At 50.5% G+C, this 12,578-nt stretch overlaps 2 protein-coding genes across 2 annotated transcripts in view; both read left to right on the top strand.

Annotated features, from left to right (window-relative positions):
• STIP1 (stress-induced phosphoprotein 1) overlaps positions 1-7,993 on the top strand; it is a 12,827-nt gene extending 4,834 nt beyond the window's left edge. Inside the window, exons 4-14 of the mRNA XM_006901536.1 lie at positions 9-43; positions 462-630; positions 2,072-2,198; positions 2,285-2,387; positions 2,606-2,726; positions 3,137-3,233; positions 3,478-3,602; positions 7,013-7,049; positions 7,232-7,335; positions 7,485-7,657; positions 7,921-7,993. Coding sequence (XP_006901598.1) covers positions 9-43; positions 462-630; positions 2,072-2,198; positions 2,285-2,387; positions 2,606-2,726; positions 3,137-3,233; positions 3,478-3,602; positions 7,013-7,049; positions 7,232-7,335; positions 7,485-7,657; positions 7,921-7,993 — 1,164 coding nt within the window. The remainder of the gene's footprint in view (positions 1-8; positions 44-461; positions 631-2,071; positions 2,199-2,284; positions 2,388-2,605; positions 2,727-3,136; positions 3,234-3,477; positions 3,603-7,012; positions 7,050-7,231; positions 7,336-7,484; positions 7,658-7,920) is intronic.
• A 2,102-nt stretch (positions 7,994-10,095) lies between these two features.
• Positions 10,096-12,578, top strand: part of FERMT3 (fermitin family member 3) — a 17,513-nt gene continuing 15,030 nt past the window's right edge. Inside the window, exon 1 of the mRNA XM_006901504.1 lies at positions 10,096-10,262. Within this exon, the coding sequence (XP_006901566.1) occupies positions 10,103-10,262 (160 nt within the window). The 5' untranslated portion in view covers positions 10,096-10,102. The remainder of the gene's footprint in view (positions 10,263-12,578) is intronic.

Raw genomic sequence — 12,578 nt, 5'->3', positions numbered from 1 at the left:
GAATCTAGAACATTCCTTACGATCCACACTTCCCTGCTGTCCTGTGAGTGAGTAGTTCTAATCCCGCTCTGTCCATCCTTGTACAAGCTGTCCCACTATCTGGTGTGTTTGAAGTAGAAATGGGTTGAAAGCCTCAGGTGCAGCACGTCTCCACATCTTATAGTGGCATCCTCGCTGCCTGGATTGCTCTCTTCTGAAGTTGACACAGGGATTATTGTAGTGATTCCCTCCTATTTGTCTGCCGGCTTCCTCAGAGAAACCTGCTGCTTCTGTCCTGGTTTTGAGACAGATTTGGAAGACTGTGTTTTCCCTGTTTGTAACTCTTTGCTGGTACAGTATCTAGTGTTCTTTTGCTTGGTGAGACACCTCTGTGTAGAGGAACTTGAGCTTTTGCAGTAAGTGGACTCATGGGAAGCTGCGGGGAAAAGGCTTGCTGTATTTTTCTCTCATCAATGTTTTAGGAAACTGCAAGATCCACGCATCATGACCACGCTTAGTGTCCTCCTGGGAGTTGACCTTGGCACCATGGATGAAGAGGAAGAGGTTGCAACGCCTCCGCCACCACCTCCTCCCAAGAAGGAGACCAAACCGGAGCCAATGGAAGAAGATCTTCCCGAGAACAAGAAGCAGGTGTTTATTTTCACTTCTCAGCATTGAGTGTCTAACCAGTTTAGCTGATAGAAATCCCCTGTCAGGTGGGGACAGCTGGGGACCTTAAATGACCTTGGGCCCCACACCACCCCCCAAAGGCTAGGCGTGTGTGTTAAACCCTCCATGCACTCTCAGGAGAACGCTCTGCGTTTATGTGGAACTCAGTAGTACTCACCTCAGGTTACCCTCACTCAAAGTTTGATAGAAATCACATTTCTCAGAGACTTAGAAGTGGGGGTCCACACCTGGGCTGCCAGCGGATCCCTGCAGGAGCAAGACTGTCTTCACCTCCCTTTGTCTTCTTGGTTCCATTTTGTTTGTTTATTTTGCTTCCTTTTTTTTTTAAATTTATTATTTTTGTGTGAGTGTACCATCAAATCAGATCTGACTGGTACAGGAGGAGATTGTCCCTCCTTCCCTGGCAGAGCATCTGGTGGATTCGTATTTTGCTTCCTTTTTGAACATGGTATTTAGTGGGGAACTTCCAGTTGTCCACCTAACAACAGTGTCTTCCAGGGGAGCAGGCACGTGCCAGAGCGATTTTGTTTCCCTTATAAATGGGAACAGCAGATTGTTGCCAAATTTAGCACCTTCAGATGAGTGAGCATTGGTTGTTTAGGTGTTTCTAAGCTGGGAAAAGGCCTCAGGTTGTGTAGGTGGTGGTGCATGATGGTAGACTTGTGCTGTGGTTATGGTGCATTCTTGCCTCTTCTCTGTGCAATTAAGACAGTCCCTGGACAGAATGCTCCTGCCTTTCAGAATTTCTCATGAAATTTACTACCCTTAACACTTATTTCCAGTTGAAGAGTCTTACCTCCTGGTGAAGCCCTCCACTGTCTGACAAAGTTCCAAGAGAGTGGGTGGCAAAGGAGGCATTTCAAAGGATGTAAAAATGACATTTTTAAGTAGTTCTAAAAATTCTTGTGATTTCTAATTGTTGGTAACTTCTCACTTGAACAGCTTAGGTCTTCAAGGGCACTTGGAGGTGCTGCCAGTGGTTCCAAACCATCATGAAAAAGTGACTGTCAATATAAAGTGTGTCACAGATTTCTTTTTATTTTCATTATATATAAAATAATTGTAACATGAAGTTTTTTGGGGTGTTTTTTTTTCCATTATGCAGTTGCACACTTAATAGATTATAGTGTGGGCTAACTTTTTTTGTGAAGTAACTTTTATAGACAGAGTGAACACATGCTGCAAGAAAAACTGGTCAGTTTGCCCAAGGTTCCCTCCCAGACACCTTCTGTTTTCATTTGCGGATAAAAGGCGGTGTCTGCAAATTGCACGATGGCGTGTGCTTGTCGCATACAGTTTCACAGAAGTCTTTGGATGTGCAGAGCTTGCTTCTCCCTGTGGTGTTTCAGCTCTTCCTGGGACTTCGATCTGCTTGGTACCCACTTTTTCAAACCTCATCTAGGCCTTGAAAGAAAAAGAGTTGGGGAATGATGCCTATAAGAAGAAGGATTTTGACACGGCCTTGAAGCACTATGACAAAGCCAAGGATCTGGACCCCACCAACATGACGTACATCACCAACCAAGCAGGTGAGGCCCAGAAATGGAACAGGCAAGCTGGTAGGCCTTTCTGGGGGAAGGAGCAAGGTTGACTTGGCATCTCCACCTGCCTGCAGCCGTGTACTTCGAGAAGGGAGACTACAATAAGTGCCGGGAGCTTTGTGAGAAAGCCATCGAGGTGGGGAGAGAGAACCGAGAAGACTATCGACAGATTGCCAAGTACGGGCAGCCTCTGGGGATACCTGGAGGGGGTGGCGCCTTTGTTGCCTGAATTGTCTGTTGCCCTGTATAGGGTAGAGGGCTTATCAGCTCCAGGACCTGTGTGTTAAGAACGAGTTGCAGGAGTCCCTGAGAGCCCAGGGAATGCAGATGCCTTTTGTCTGCAGGGACTGGCTTGTCCTTGCAAGGTCAAATGCTTCTCTTCTTGCCTTTCACAGAGCTTATGCTCGGATTGGCAACTCCTACTTCAAGGAGGAGAAGTACAAAGATGCCATCCATTTCTACAACAAGTCTCTAGCAGAGCACCGAACCCCGGATGTGCTCAAGAAATGCCAGCAGGTGAGTAGGGAAAGAGATGGGGTGGGCGTCATTTTCCTCCTTTAACAATGAACAAAACATGGTGGCAGTGGCTCTCTTCTGCCTGCCTGGGGCTGACCCTGTTGCTTAGCGATGTCACCATATGGAACTGACCTTTCTCGAGGTTCCTACTTTAGACAGCTTTGTGCATCATTACCTTACCTACAGTAACTAGAGGAGGGCATTTTATTCACACATGCAGAAGAGGGGCCAGACGTCCATTGTGTTGTCCGTGTGTGTGCTTTCACACAAAGTGTTTTTCACAGTACTCCTTGAAGATAGAGAATGTAAAATTTGATTAAATTATATTTTATCAGTAGTGAAAATCCTGATCAGGCCTGTGGTCCTGTTTAAATGTTACAGTTACTCCTCCGGTTATTTTCTTTACTTAGGCGGAAAAAATCCTGAAGGAACAAGAGCGGCTGGCCTACATCAATCCCGACCTGGCTCTGGAGGAGAAGAACAGAGGCAATGAGTGTTTCCAGAAAGGTGCCTTGAGCTTAGCCGTGGCTCCGGGTGGGTGGGCACCTACCCTTCCTGAGGCCCAGCGCCTTGCTTTTCCCTTATGATTTGAGTGAAAGTTTACAGAGCATGTTTCCCCTTGAACTGGTCACTTCCTATGATTCTGATGACTAGAATTCTCTTTCTGTGTCTCCTTTTCTTTGGGGAAACTCTGCTAATCAGTTTTTGGCTCTTGGCAATTTTTTGAAAAAGCACCCTTTGCATTGTCCAGGGGACTACCCCCAGGCCATGAAGCATTACACAGAAGCCATCAAGCGGAACCCACGAGATGCCAAACTGTACAGCAATCGGGCTGCTTGCTACACCAAACTCCTCGAGTTTCAGCTGGCACTCAAGGTGAGGGGTGGAGGGTGAGGTGAGGCTACCTGGGCATGCATGCTTGGGCTCACTGTGCTGAGGTCATCTCACGGTGATGGGGTGGGTTGTTTCTAATGTGCTTTTGGTAAAGATTTACATAGCAGTTTAGTTATCCATTTGACAGTTGAGACACAAGTGCTGTGACATTGGTACATTCTTCACAACGTGTGAGAATTTTCAGGCTTGCTCTTTTGGTTACTCCCATTTCCACAAGTCTCATTTCCCTACACCCTTGTTTTCTTGCTTTAAAGTAGTTATAGGCTATTTGGTCTCCTACAGATGACTTTTTAAAAAAAAAGTCAGTATTTGATATTTTGTGACTAACCAGTCTTTGAGCTCTGTGGTGACTGGGTTAATTTGAGCTCAAGGATTAGAGACAGAGGATGATAGTCTTGGGAAGCCCTCCAGTCCGTGTGACATGGGGGTTTGTTTGTATTTAGGAATTTCAGGTTCTGTAAAATAGAGAGTGCCTCAGTCTTCCTCTGGTCCAGGCCTTGGGTAACGTCAGTAGTTGGGAATAGGATATGGATGAATTCTTTGCCCTATCATTGCCCCTCCTCGTGCCTTGATATTTAGATCCTAAGTGTCCTTTGTCTGGGCCATCTTGTGAGAAGGTGACAGAATGTTGCTCTCTCGAGCTCCTAATGCTGTGTTTGCCTTGATTTTATTGCTTGTGTTCTGAGATTTCTCTTGACTGGAGGCGCTCCAGCTTGTGATATGACTGAGTATGAGCGCTGTGTTGGAAGTAGATTGGTTTGCAAGTATCACCAGCACTACCTGGAAGCAAACTCTTGCTGAAGATTATGCTGCACCGCTGGAACAGTACATAGACAGAACTGTCAAGTTCCAGCTGGATTCATAAGAGGCTGTGGCACCAGGGATATCATTGCTGGTGTCACATGGATCTTGCCTGAAAACAAAGAACACCAGGAGGATGTCTGTCTGCTTTATTGACTAAGTAGAGGCATTTAACTGTAGGTCCCAACAATTTATGCTAGCACTGAGAATGGGAATCCCAGAAAACCTATTTGTTCTTATGTGAAACCTATACCTGGACCAATCGTTTCTCCGTACTTCTTCAATATACATGTCAAATTATTCAAGAAACTGGAGTCTGGGAAGAATAGGACATTAGGATTTAAGGAAGGCTCACCAGCAATCTGCATTTTGCAGATAAGACAACCTTGCTTTTTGAAAGTGAGGCGTAAAACAACTTGGTGCAGAAGATCCCAAAGATTACAGCCTTCAACATGGATTGGATTGCAAGTCAACACCAAGAAAACAAAAGTCCTCGCCACTTAGACCAATGGACAATCTTGATAGATGGAGAAAAGATTGAAACAATCAAAGATTTCCTTTTACTTGGATCTATAGTCTACACCCTTGGAACCAACAGTCAAATCAAAAGACAAGTGGCATTGGGCAAATCTCCCATCAAGAACATTTCCAAAGTTCTGAAAAGTAGTGATGTGAGTTTAATGACTTAAAGTGCACCTAGTCCAAGCCATGGTCTTTTCAGTTACTTGGTGGGCATCTCTAAGTTGAACAGTTAATAAGGATGACAGAAGAAGAATTGATGCCTTTTGAGTTGTGACATTAGAGAAGAGTATTAAATGGTCAGTGCACATCTGAAAGAAATACTTCTTAGAGAAAATTCAAGCAAGGGTGTTCCTTAGATGCAAGGATGGTGAAGCTTCACCTCACATACTTGGGGCCTGTTGTCAGGAGGACCATGTCCTTAGAGAGGGACATCATTCTTGGAAAGGTGGAAAGTCGACCTAGGAGGGCAAGAGTCTCAGCACCACCATGGGTATGGAAGGGATCTCTGGTGTTATAATCCAAGATGTTGCCCTGCTAATCCAGAGTCTATGCTGGTGGTCTGGCTCCACCAACAGCTCCATGGAGGGAGGGTGGGTACCTTCCTGTCCTCACACTTTACAGCCTGAGAATGAGTATGTTAGTTGTATACTAAGCTCACCGTGCAAATGGAGAAAATGAATGGAGGAATTGCTTGTGGCCAGTTTATTGGTGGAAGGACTTGAAGTTAAAGCCCAGTTTACTAACTGCTGCATTTTTTTAGTTTGAAGAATTTTAAGAGTAACTGGTAGATCTCTTCCACTTCTTACCAGTTAACAAACTGGTAATATCTTCACTGAACCACTTTTGAAAGGAAGTTAATACATGTTTTAGCACTTGACCTCTTAACTCTTTTTTTTTCCTGCCTTCTTTTTTTTTTAAAACAGTCCCTCCCTAAGGACTATCCACAGTTACCTTTGTATCCAAAGACGAAATTTGTAGGTGAAAGGAGTTAGCCGTAGTTACACACTCGTTAATTTCAGGATCCAAAGTATGGAACACTTGACGAATGAATTTGCGTGTCATCCTTGCGCAGGGGCCATGATAATCTTCTCTGTATCTTTCCAATTTTAGTATATGTGCTGCCGAAGCGAGCACGACCTCTTAACTCTTGATCATGCATTTCCAGAGTGACTCAATGGGCAACCTGCACTGCTTGCACCCCTGAGTAACATCTGTATGGACTTAGCCAGTTTCCCTACTTGGACTACAAATGCCTTAACATAACCAGTATGTTGTCACATCTCGTCTGTTGGTGAACTGACTTAGTCTCTAGTCTTCAGACTGGGACTTATTAGGAGAGACAAGTTTCTAGAGAAGAACTGCATCTTGAGTAAGAGTCAACCAAAAGGGAGACCAGAGATAGACCAGCATTGGGCTCAGATGTCACAATGGCAGTAAGGGTGACAGGACTGGCGGTAGTTTGTTCTGTTACACATGGCATCTCTTTGGATTGCAGTTGGTGCAAACGATATATGACAGTGTCTTAGTGCAACCTTAAAAAACAAAACAACCGGGGAGCTCTGGTGGCCTAGTGGTAAGGAGCTGCAACTACAATCCCAGAGGCACACGGTTCGAATCCACCATACGCTCTGCTGGAGAAGGAGGGACAATCTCCTCCTGTACCAGTCAGATCTGATTTGACGGTACACACACACAAAAATAATAAAATAAAAAAAAATTTAGGAAAAAAAAACAACCCCAAACAAGTGGGTGGGTTTGATGAGAAATTTTCTCACAGGTCTGAGCCTTTGGGGCCACTCCCTGTGTGTGTGTCTATTACAGGACTTCTTCCTCAGTGGTGGTAATGTTATGCCCTACCGTCATGGGGAGGAGACCTACTAATGGTGGAGGAGAACAGTAACCAGACAAGGCTCGCTTTACAAGAGGGGTGGGTTAGGACCTGTTCCAGGAGGGCACAGCTCAGTCTGGGGACACATATGTGCTCTCCAGTCACTGGGGTGACCATTAGAGTGATCACCTGCCTCGGATTAGCTCATGTAGAGAAATGGGCCTCTCCTCTCTTCTCCTAGGACTGTGAGGAGTGCATCCAGCTCGAGCCCACGTTCAGTAAGTACTTTCCTGCTGCCTCTCCCCTGTCTGTTGACTCTGATCAGAAGGTGAGAGCGGAGGGGTATGTTGTCTATAGCAGTATGGGCCTGGCCCTTCTTGGGAGATGGGCTGCTGGGGTACAGGTAACAAGGTGCCAGAAGTCACCCCAGCACTGCCTCACCTTCCATGTCTGTCTATAGTCAAGGGCTACACACGGAAGGCGGCAGCCCTCGAGGCCATGAAGGACTACACGAAAGCCATGGATGTCTATCAGAAGGCGCTGGACCTGGACTCCAACTGTAAGGTGGGGCTGCCCAGTAGTTAATGTCCTTCTCACCTCTGGTTCTGCACACAATTCCTTCTCCTTCCCAATAACCTCTGGGACATTGGACCTGGTGAACCAGGGGCCAGGTAGGGCTAACAGCCCTCCCCTCGGTCTCTGCTGGCATGCAGGAGGCAGCAGATGGCTACCAACGCTGCATGATGGCCCAGTACAATCGGCATGACAGCCCTGAGGACGTTAAGCGACGGGCCATGGCCGACCCCGAGGTGCAGCAGATCATGAGTGACCCAGCCATGCGGCTCATCCTGGAGCAGATGCAGAAGGACCCCCAGGCGCTCAGCGAGTACGTGGACAGGAGGGGTGGACCAGAGCTCTGCTTGGGGGTGCCCTAGGCTGTTGGGAGGCGGCCCCCTGGGTGCGTTTTTCTTGGAAGTGGTTCATTTCCCGTTTCACTGAGTCTTGGGTGAGAACTGTGTCGTCCTCCACCTGTGGACCTGGCGAGGTCAGCTTCAGGGAGAGGCGTCTGCTGTGTGGCCATCTGTCAGCCCCCTGTTGGAGCTTTTCAAGTTCTCTGTCATTCCCCTAACTCTGCCTTTTCTTCATCAGACACTTGAAGAACCCTGTCATAGCACAGAAGATCCAGAAGCTGATGGACGTGGGTCTGATTGCGATTCGGTGATGACTTGGTCACCCCCCTTCCCTTCGCCCCATGTGGAAAGAGCTGGGACCGTGGCCAGCAGCACCGAGCAGAAAGAAGAGAAGGGGAAGAAGCAACTTCTCTCTTTATATTTATACACATCCATGGAGATACAGAGACTCACACTTGTTATCCGTACAGCCGCCCCGGCCTCCCAGCTCACGCATGGTCTGCGCTGCCCTCGGTTCCATGTCCACCCGTCCCCTCAGATCACTGTCTCGGCTGCTCTCCCATAGTTGGTTCTTTTTTATTTGGGACAGTGGGGGTGTGGGGAGGGGAGAGTGTTCTTCCCAGCCTCACGTCCCAGCTGTCTTCACATTGTTATTGGCCACGTCACCTTCAATAAAACAACCCAGTGGGCGTGGTTACGTGTGGTGTGGCTTTCTGTTCTTGAGTTGAAGGGGCTCCAGCCTGGGGGTAGGGGGGGTGAGCTGTGCTGGAGAGGGCTTTCAGATGAACTTGGTCTTGCCAAGATGGTCAGTAGGTGGTGCTGTCACTCAGTCTAACATCTGAAAAGATGGTGGAGGCTCCTTTATCTAGAGTCCAATTCTGGGTGGTTCCAAGAAACTTTTTTCAAGCCTGCACAAAGAACAAAGTCAAACAGCCAACTTAAGATAACGCTCCACCAGCCCAAGACCCAGCGAGGATTCCTTTTGCGAGGGATGCTGACACCTCCCACTTGGAGGGATCAGCTGTTCTGTCTGCTTCCACATTCGCCTTGGCCGTGGGCTCACTTTCCTAAAAAAGCCAACTGCTCTCATCTGCGAGCTAAAGTAGTAGTAGGCTTTAGTCACACCTCCTGTGAGCGCAGCCTGCTGCGTGCTCCAGGAGCTGCTTGGGCAGAGGAGACTTGTGGGACACCAATAAAACTCCCTCATTTACTCCCAAGGTGCTGCCCTGGACTAGAGGACTGCACTTCCTGCTGCCCGAGTTAGCGCCTCCCTCCCCACTGCGGGCGCCCCATTCTGGGGCCTGTCAGGCGCAGCCTTGAGGGTTCCGCTGCACCTGCGCCTTCCATCTGGTGGCAGTTCTCCACTAGAGCACACCTAGGTGGTGTCTCTGACATACACATGGACTTGAGCGGTGTGGGCACACTGAGGGCTGGGACAACACATCCCGGCGGGATCCCATCTGAATAGCTGTATGGCCTGGGGATCACCTGTCCGAGGCCTGTGGATTCTGGCCCACCATTCACCTGCAGAGCTCGGGTTCAGCAGCAGGAAGAAGCGCCTGAGCTTAAGTCACCTGCCAAGTTCCTGACCCAACCCTCCATGCCACCTCTGTCTGCCCAGGGACCTCCAGGGCTTGAGGCTCCACACCCCACCCTCTTTTTTTTTGCCTGTTGCTCTTAACTCCTCTGCACCCCATGCTCTTGCTTCCTGAGACAAGGGTGCAGAGTGAAACCCTTGCTTCCTGCACCCAGACCTACCCACCCAGGGCGGAGCCAGCCAGCCAGCCCTCTGGCGGTGATAAAGTCAAGGCTGCCTGCTGAAGGAAGAGTCAAAGAAGGGGGGTCAAGGACAGAAACTTGCCCTGTAGGATAGACTTCAGGGGAGCAGCGAGCACCTCCATCCCCACCTGCAGCGCCAGAACCAGGCAGGCAAGGTAAGGACCGTCTCCCCATGTCCTCCCGCCCGATGTGCAGGCTGCCCGGGGCGTGCAGGCTGCCTGGTGTGCCTCTCTCTCCACATGGCAGCAGGACTTTTACTGTCTCGGAGCACTTTCTGTTGCCTGGAGTGCTGGCACCTGCCCGCTGGGCCACCCTGAATTCACACCACTGCCAGTGTGGGTACTGCCAGCCTGGGTCCAAAGGCAGGCAGCCGGGGTTCGCCCACTCTGAGGCTGGGCTGGGGGATCCTGACTGAACCCCCTTCTCATAGACCCTCAGTCCCCCCATCTGTGGGATGGGACTAGGTTGCATGTAGGCTCTGAAGGGCATTTTAGCTCAGCCACTGTGAGGAAACACTGGCTTGAGGGTCACCCGAGTGACCCGTCTCCTGCTGGCCTGCAGGCCCCTGCGTGAACGCGGCAGCGCCCTGGCATCCAGCCCACCGTTGCCTCTGCCCCCTTCTTCGAGAAGCAGCCACAGCCATGGCGGGCATGAAGACGGCCACAGGAGACTACATCGACTCCTCCTGGGAGCTGCGGGTGTTCGTGGGCGAGGAGGATCCTGAAGCCGAGTCTGTCACCCTGCGTGTCACAGGGGAGTCGCACATCGGCGGGGTGCTCCTGAAGATCGTGGAGGAAATCAGTGAGTGTCCCGCTGCCCTTCTGCCTAGCTTGGCACCATGGGTGCCCACAGTCATCCCCGGGCACTTCCGGGCCACCCCCACTGTGCAGCCCACGGTAACAGTGTCAGTGACTCAGACGCCAGCATAATCTGGCTCGAAAAAAGACAGTTCCCCAATTTCCTCTCCCTCCTACTGTCTTTGTTCCCTTCCGACCCCTTGCACTGGGCCTGCTAAGGCCTCATGGGGACCCTCTCCGTTCCCTCACTTTCAGGGGACCAGGGAAACAGAAACATTGCCTGGGGCCCTGTGGAGGCCACATTCCTGGGGTCTGGGGGAGTATGAGGGGTCCCGAGAAACTTGCTTCCTGGGTGGAAGGCCCAGCCCCCACAGGAAGTTACAGCAGAGCAGCCTGTGGTATCAGCAGTCATGGAGGCGCAGGCTGGTGACAAGGGCCTCCTTGCGGGGGGCGGGGGTGGCCCTTCCTGAGAGGGTAGCGGGCCCTCGGGCCCTTACCCGATATCCAGAGCCGGAAGGCAGGAGGCTGCCACAGATAATCCAGCCTGAGGCCTGACTGGGTGCTGAGGGGGAAGGCCCTGGGACCCAGGCCACCCACACATGTCTCTGTGGGGAGAGAGGCTGGTCAGCTGCAGACCGGGAGGCCCCAGGCTGACCACAAGGCTGAGGCACAAAGGGAGATTCCCGGCAGGCTGGGCCCAAGGAGGCCGTGAAAGCAGAAGTGAAGAAGAGTGAAGAAGTCTCTGAGGATTCTGGGCGCTGGACCGAGTCACCGAGGTCCAGCTGACGGATGCCAGGGCTGAGGGTGACGCCTCGGCATCACCCAGAGGAGCCGGGAGCTCAGGGCAATGCATCAGGCTTCAGCACCAAGTCACCCGGGCTCATGACCCAGTGAGCGTGGGCTGCCAAGCTGTTTACTCGTTAGTCTGTGGTCAGGGAGGTGGCCTTCAACCAGAAGGCACGTGGTTTGAATTCTTTTGCTGTCCCAAGGGAGAAAGATGGGTGATCTCCTCCTGTGTGATTTATGCCTCTGAAAACCTGCTGGAGGGTCGGCTGCGGGTCAGTTCTGACTGGATGGCATGTGATAACTGTACCAAGCATTTGCCGTGGTTTTCCCGTTTGTTGGAGATGGACATGGGAGTCAGGTGAAACTACACACCATGATTAGTGAGAAGGCGCCACTGGGCCCCCGTGGACCTTACTTACTGGGTCATCCCAGCCGTGAGTCGGAAGGACAAGGGACCCTCCTCTCCCTCCACTCACTGCCTGGGTCCACTAGGGCTACCAGGGGCTGTGTGCCTACCCTGCTCTCTTTCCTAGAGCCCTGTTTTATTTTATTATTTCTGTGTATGTCCCATCAAATTGGATCTGACTGGTACAGGAAGAGATTGTCCCTCCTTCTCCAGCAGAGCATCTGGTGGCTTTGAACCGTGCACCTCTGGGATTGCACACTAGGCCACCAGAGCTCCCCTCTCCTAGCCCTTCTTAAGGGCACCACGCTGCTTCTCCACCAAGGCTGGTCCTGAGTCAGACCATTGGAGCATGGTGGGCAGGGGGGCTGCCCACACAGTGCTGGGAGCTGAATTCAAAGTGCTCTTGTGCGGCATGGAGCCAGGAAGGAGGCCACAGCCAGGCCAGCAGAGTAGAGGACACAGCAAAGTGTAAGGACACCTTGTCAGGGTGCTTAGAATTAGGGTCTCCAGGCAGTAAGGCCCTGTGAGTGTAGACAAGAAACTGGTGAATTCACCAAGGGTCTTTTGAAGACCAGACCCTCCCCATAGGGTGTGTGGACTTTGTTCGGAGGAGTTCCAGCAGTGGTCCACATCTGGGAAGAGCCCTTGGGCAGCTGGTGCAGTAAAAGGAGGTAGAGAGGCCAGGACAGGCCTCTGACGTCACACAGTGAGGATGGAGGGAGGGTCTCTATTGGAAGGGGGCCTGACAGTGACTTTTAAGTGGCAGCTCAAAGTAAGAGAGACCTGCTGGGGGCTCTGGCAGGAGGGTCACTGTCACACAGCGATGTGACACAGAGGTGCCGGTGTGGAGGACAAGTGACATGCTGGTCAAGTTGTTTCAGGTGGGTGATTTGAGCTGTGTGACTTGACTAGAGCTAGAGGGACCAGTCTTTTTTTTTTTTTTTAATTATTAAATTTTATTAGGTTTAATGAACATTTATAGGGATTTTGGGTTTTCATTCCTTCATTGCTGCACCGTTCTCTCTGCCCTCCTCCCCAGTTTGTTCTTCTTCCCCCGCCCTCCGAATGTCTGTTTTAATTGTCCAATTGCCACAGTGCTTGTCAAAGCCAGTTCTGATTAATCTCCTT

Source organism: Elephantulus edwardii, unplaced genomic scaffold, assembly GCF_000299155.1.
Source record: "Elephantulus edwardii isolate Elephantulus edwardi_28Jun2011 unplaced genomic scaffold, EleEdw1.0 scaffold00328, whole genome shotgun sequence".
NCBI classification, from domain to species: Eukaryota; Metazoa; Chordata; class Mammalia; order Macroscelidea; family Macroscelididae; genus Elephantulus; species Elephantulus edwardii.
Note: the sequence above shows the minus strand (reverse complement) of the source record. Positions and strands in the feature narration are given on the sequence as shown.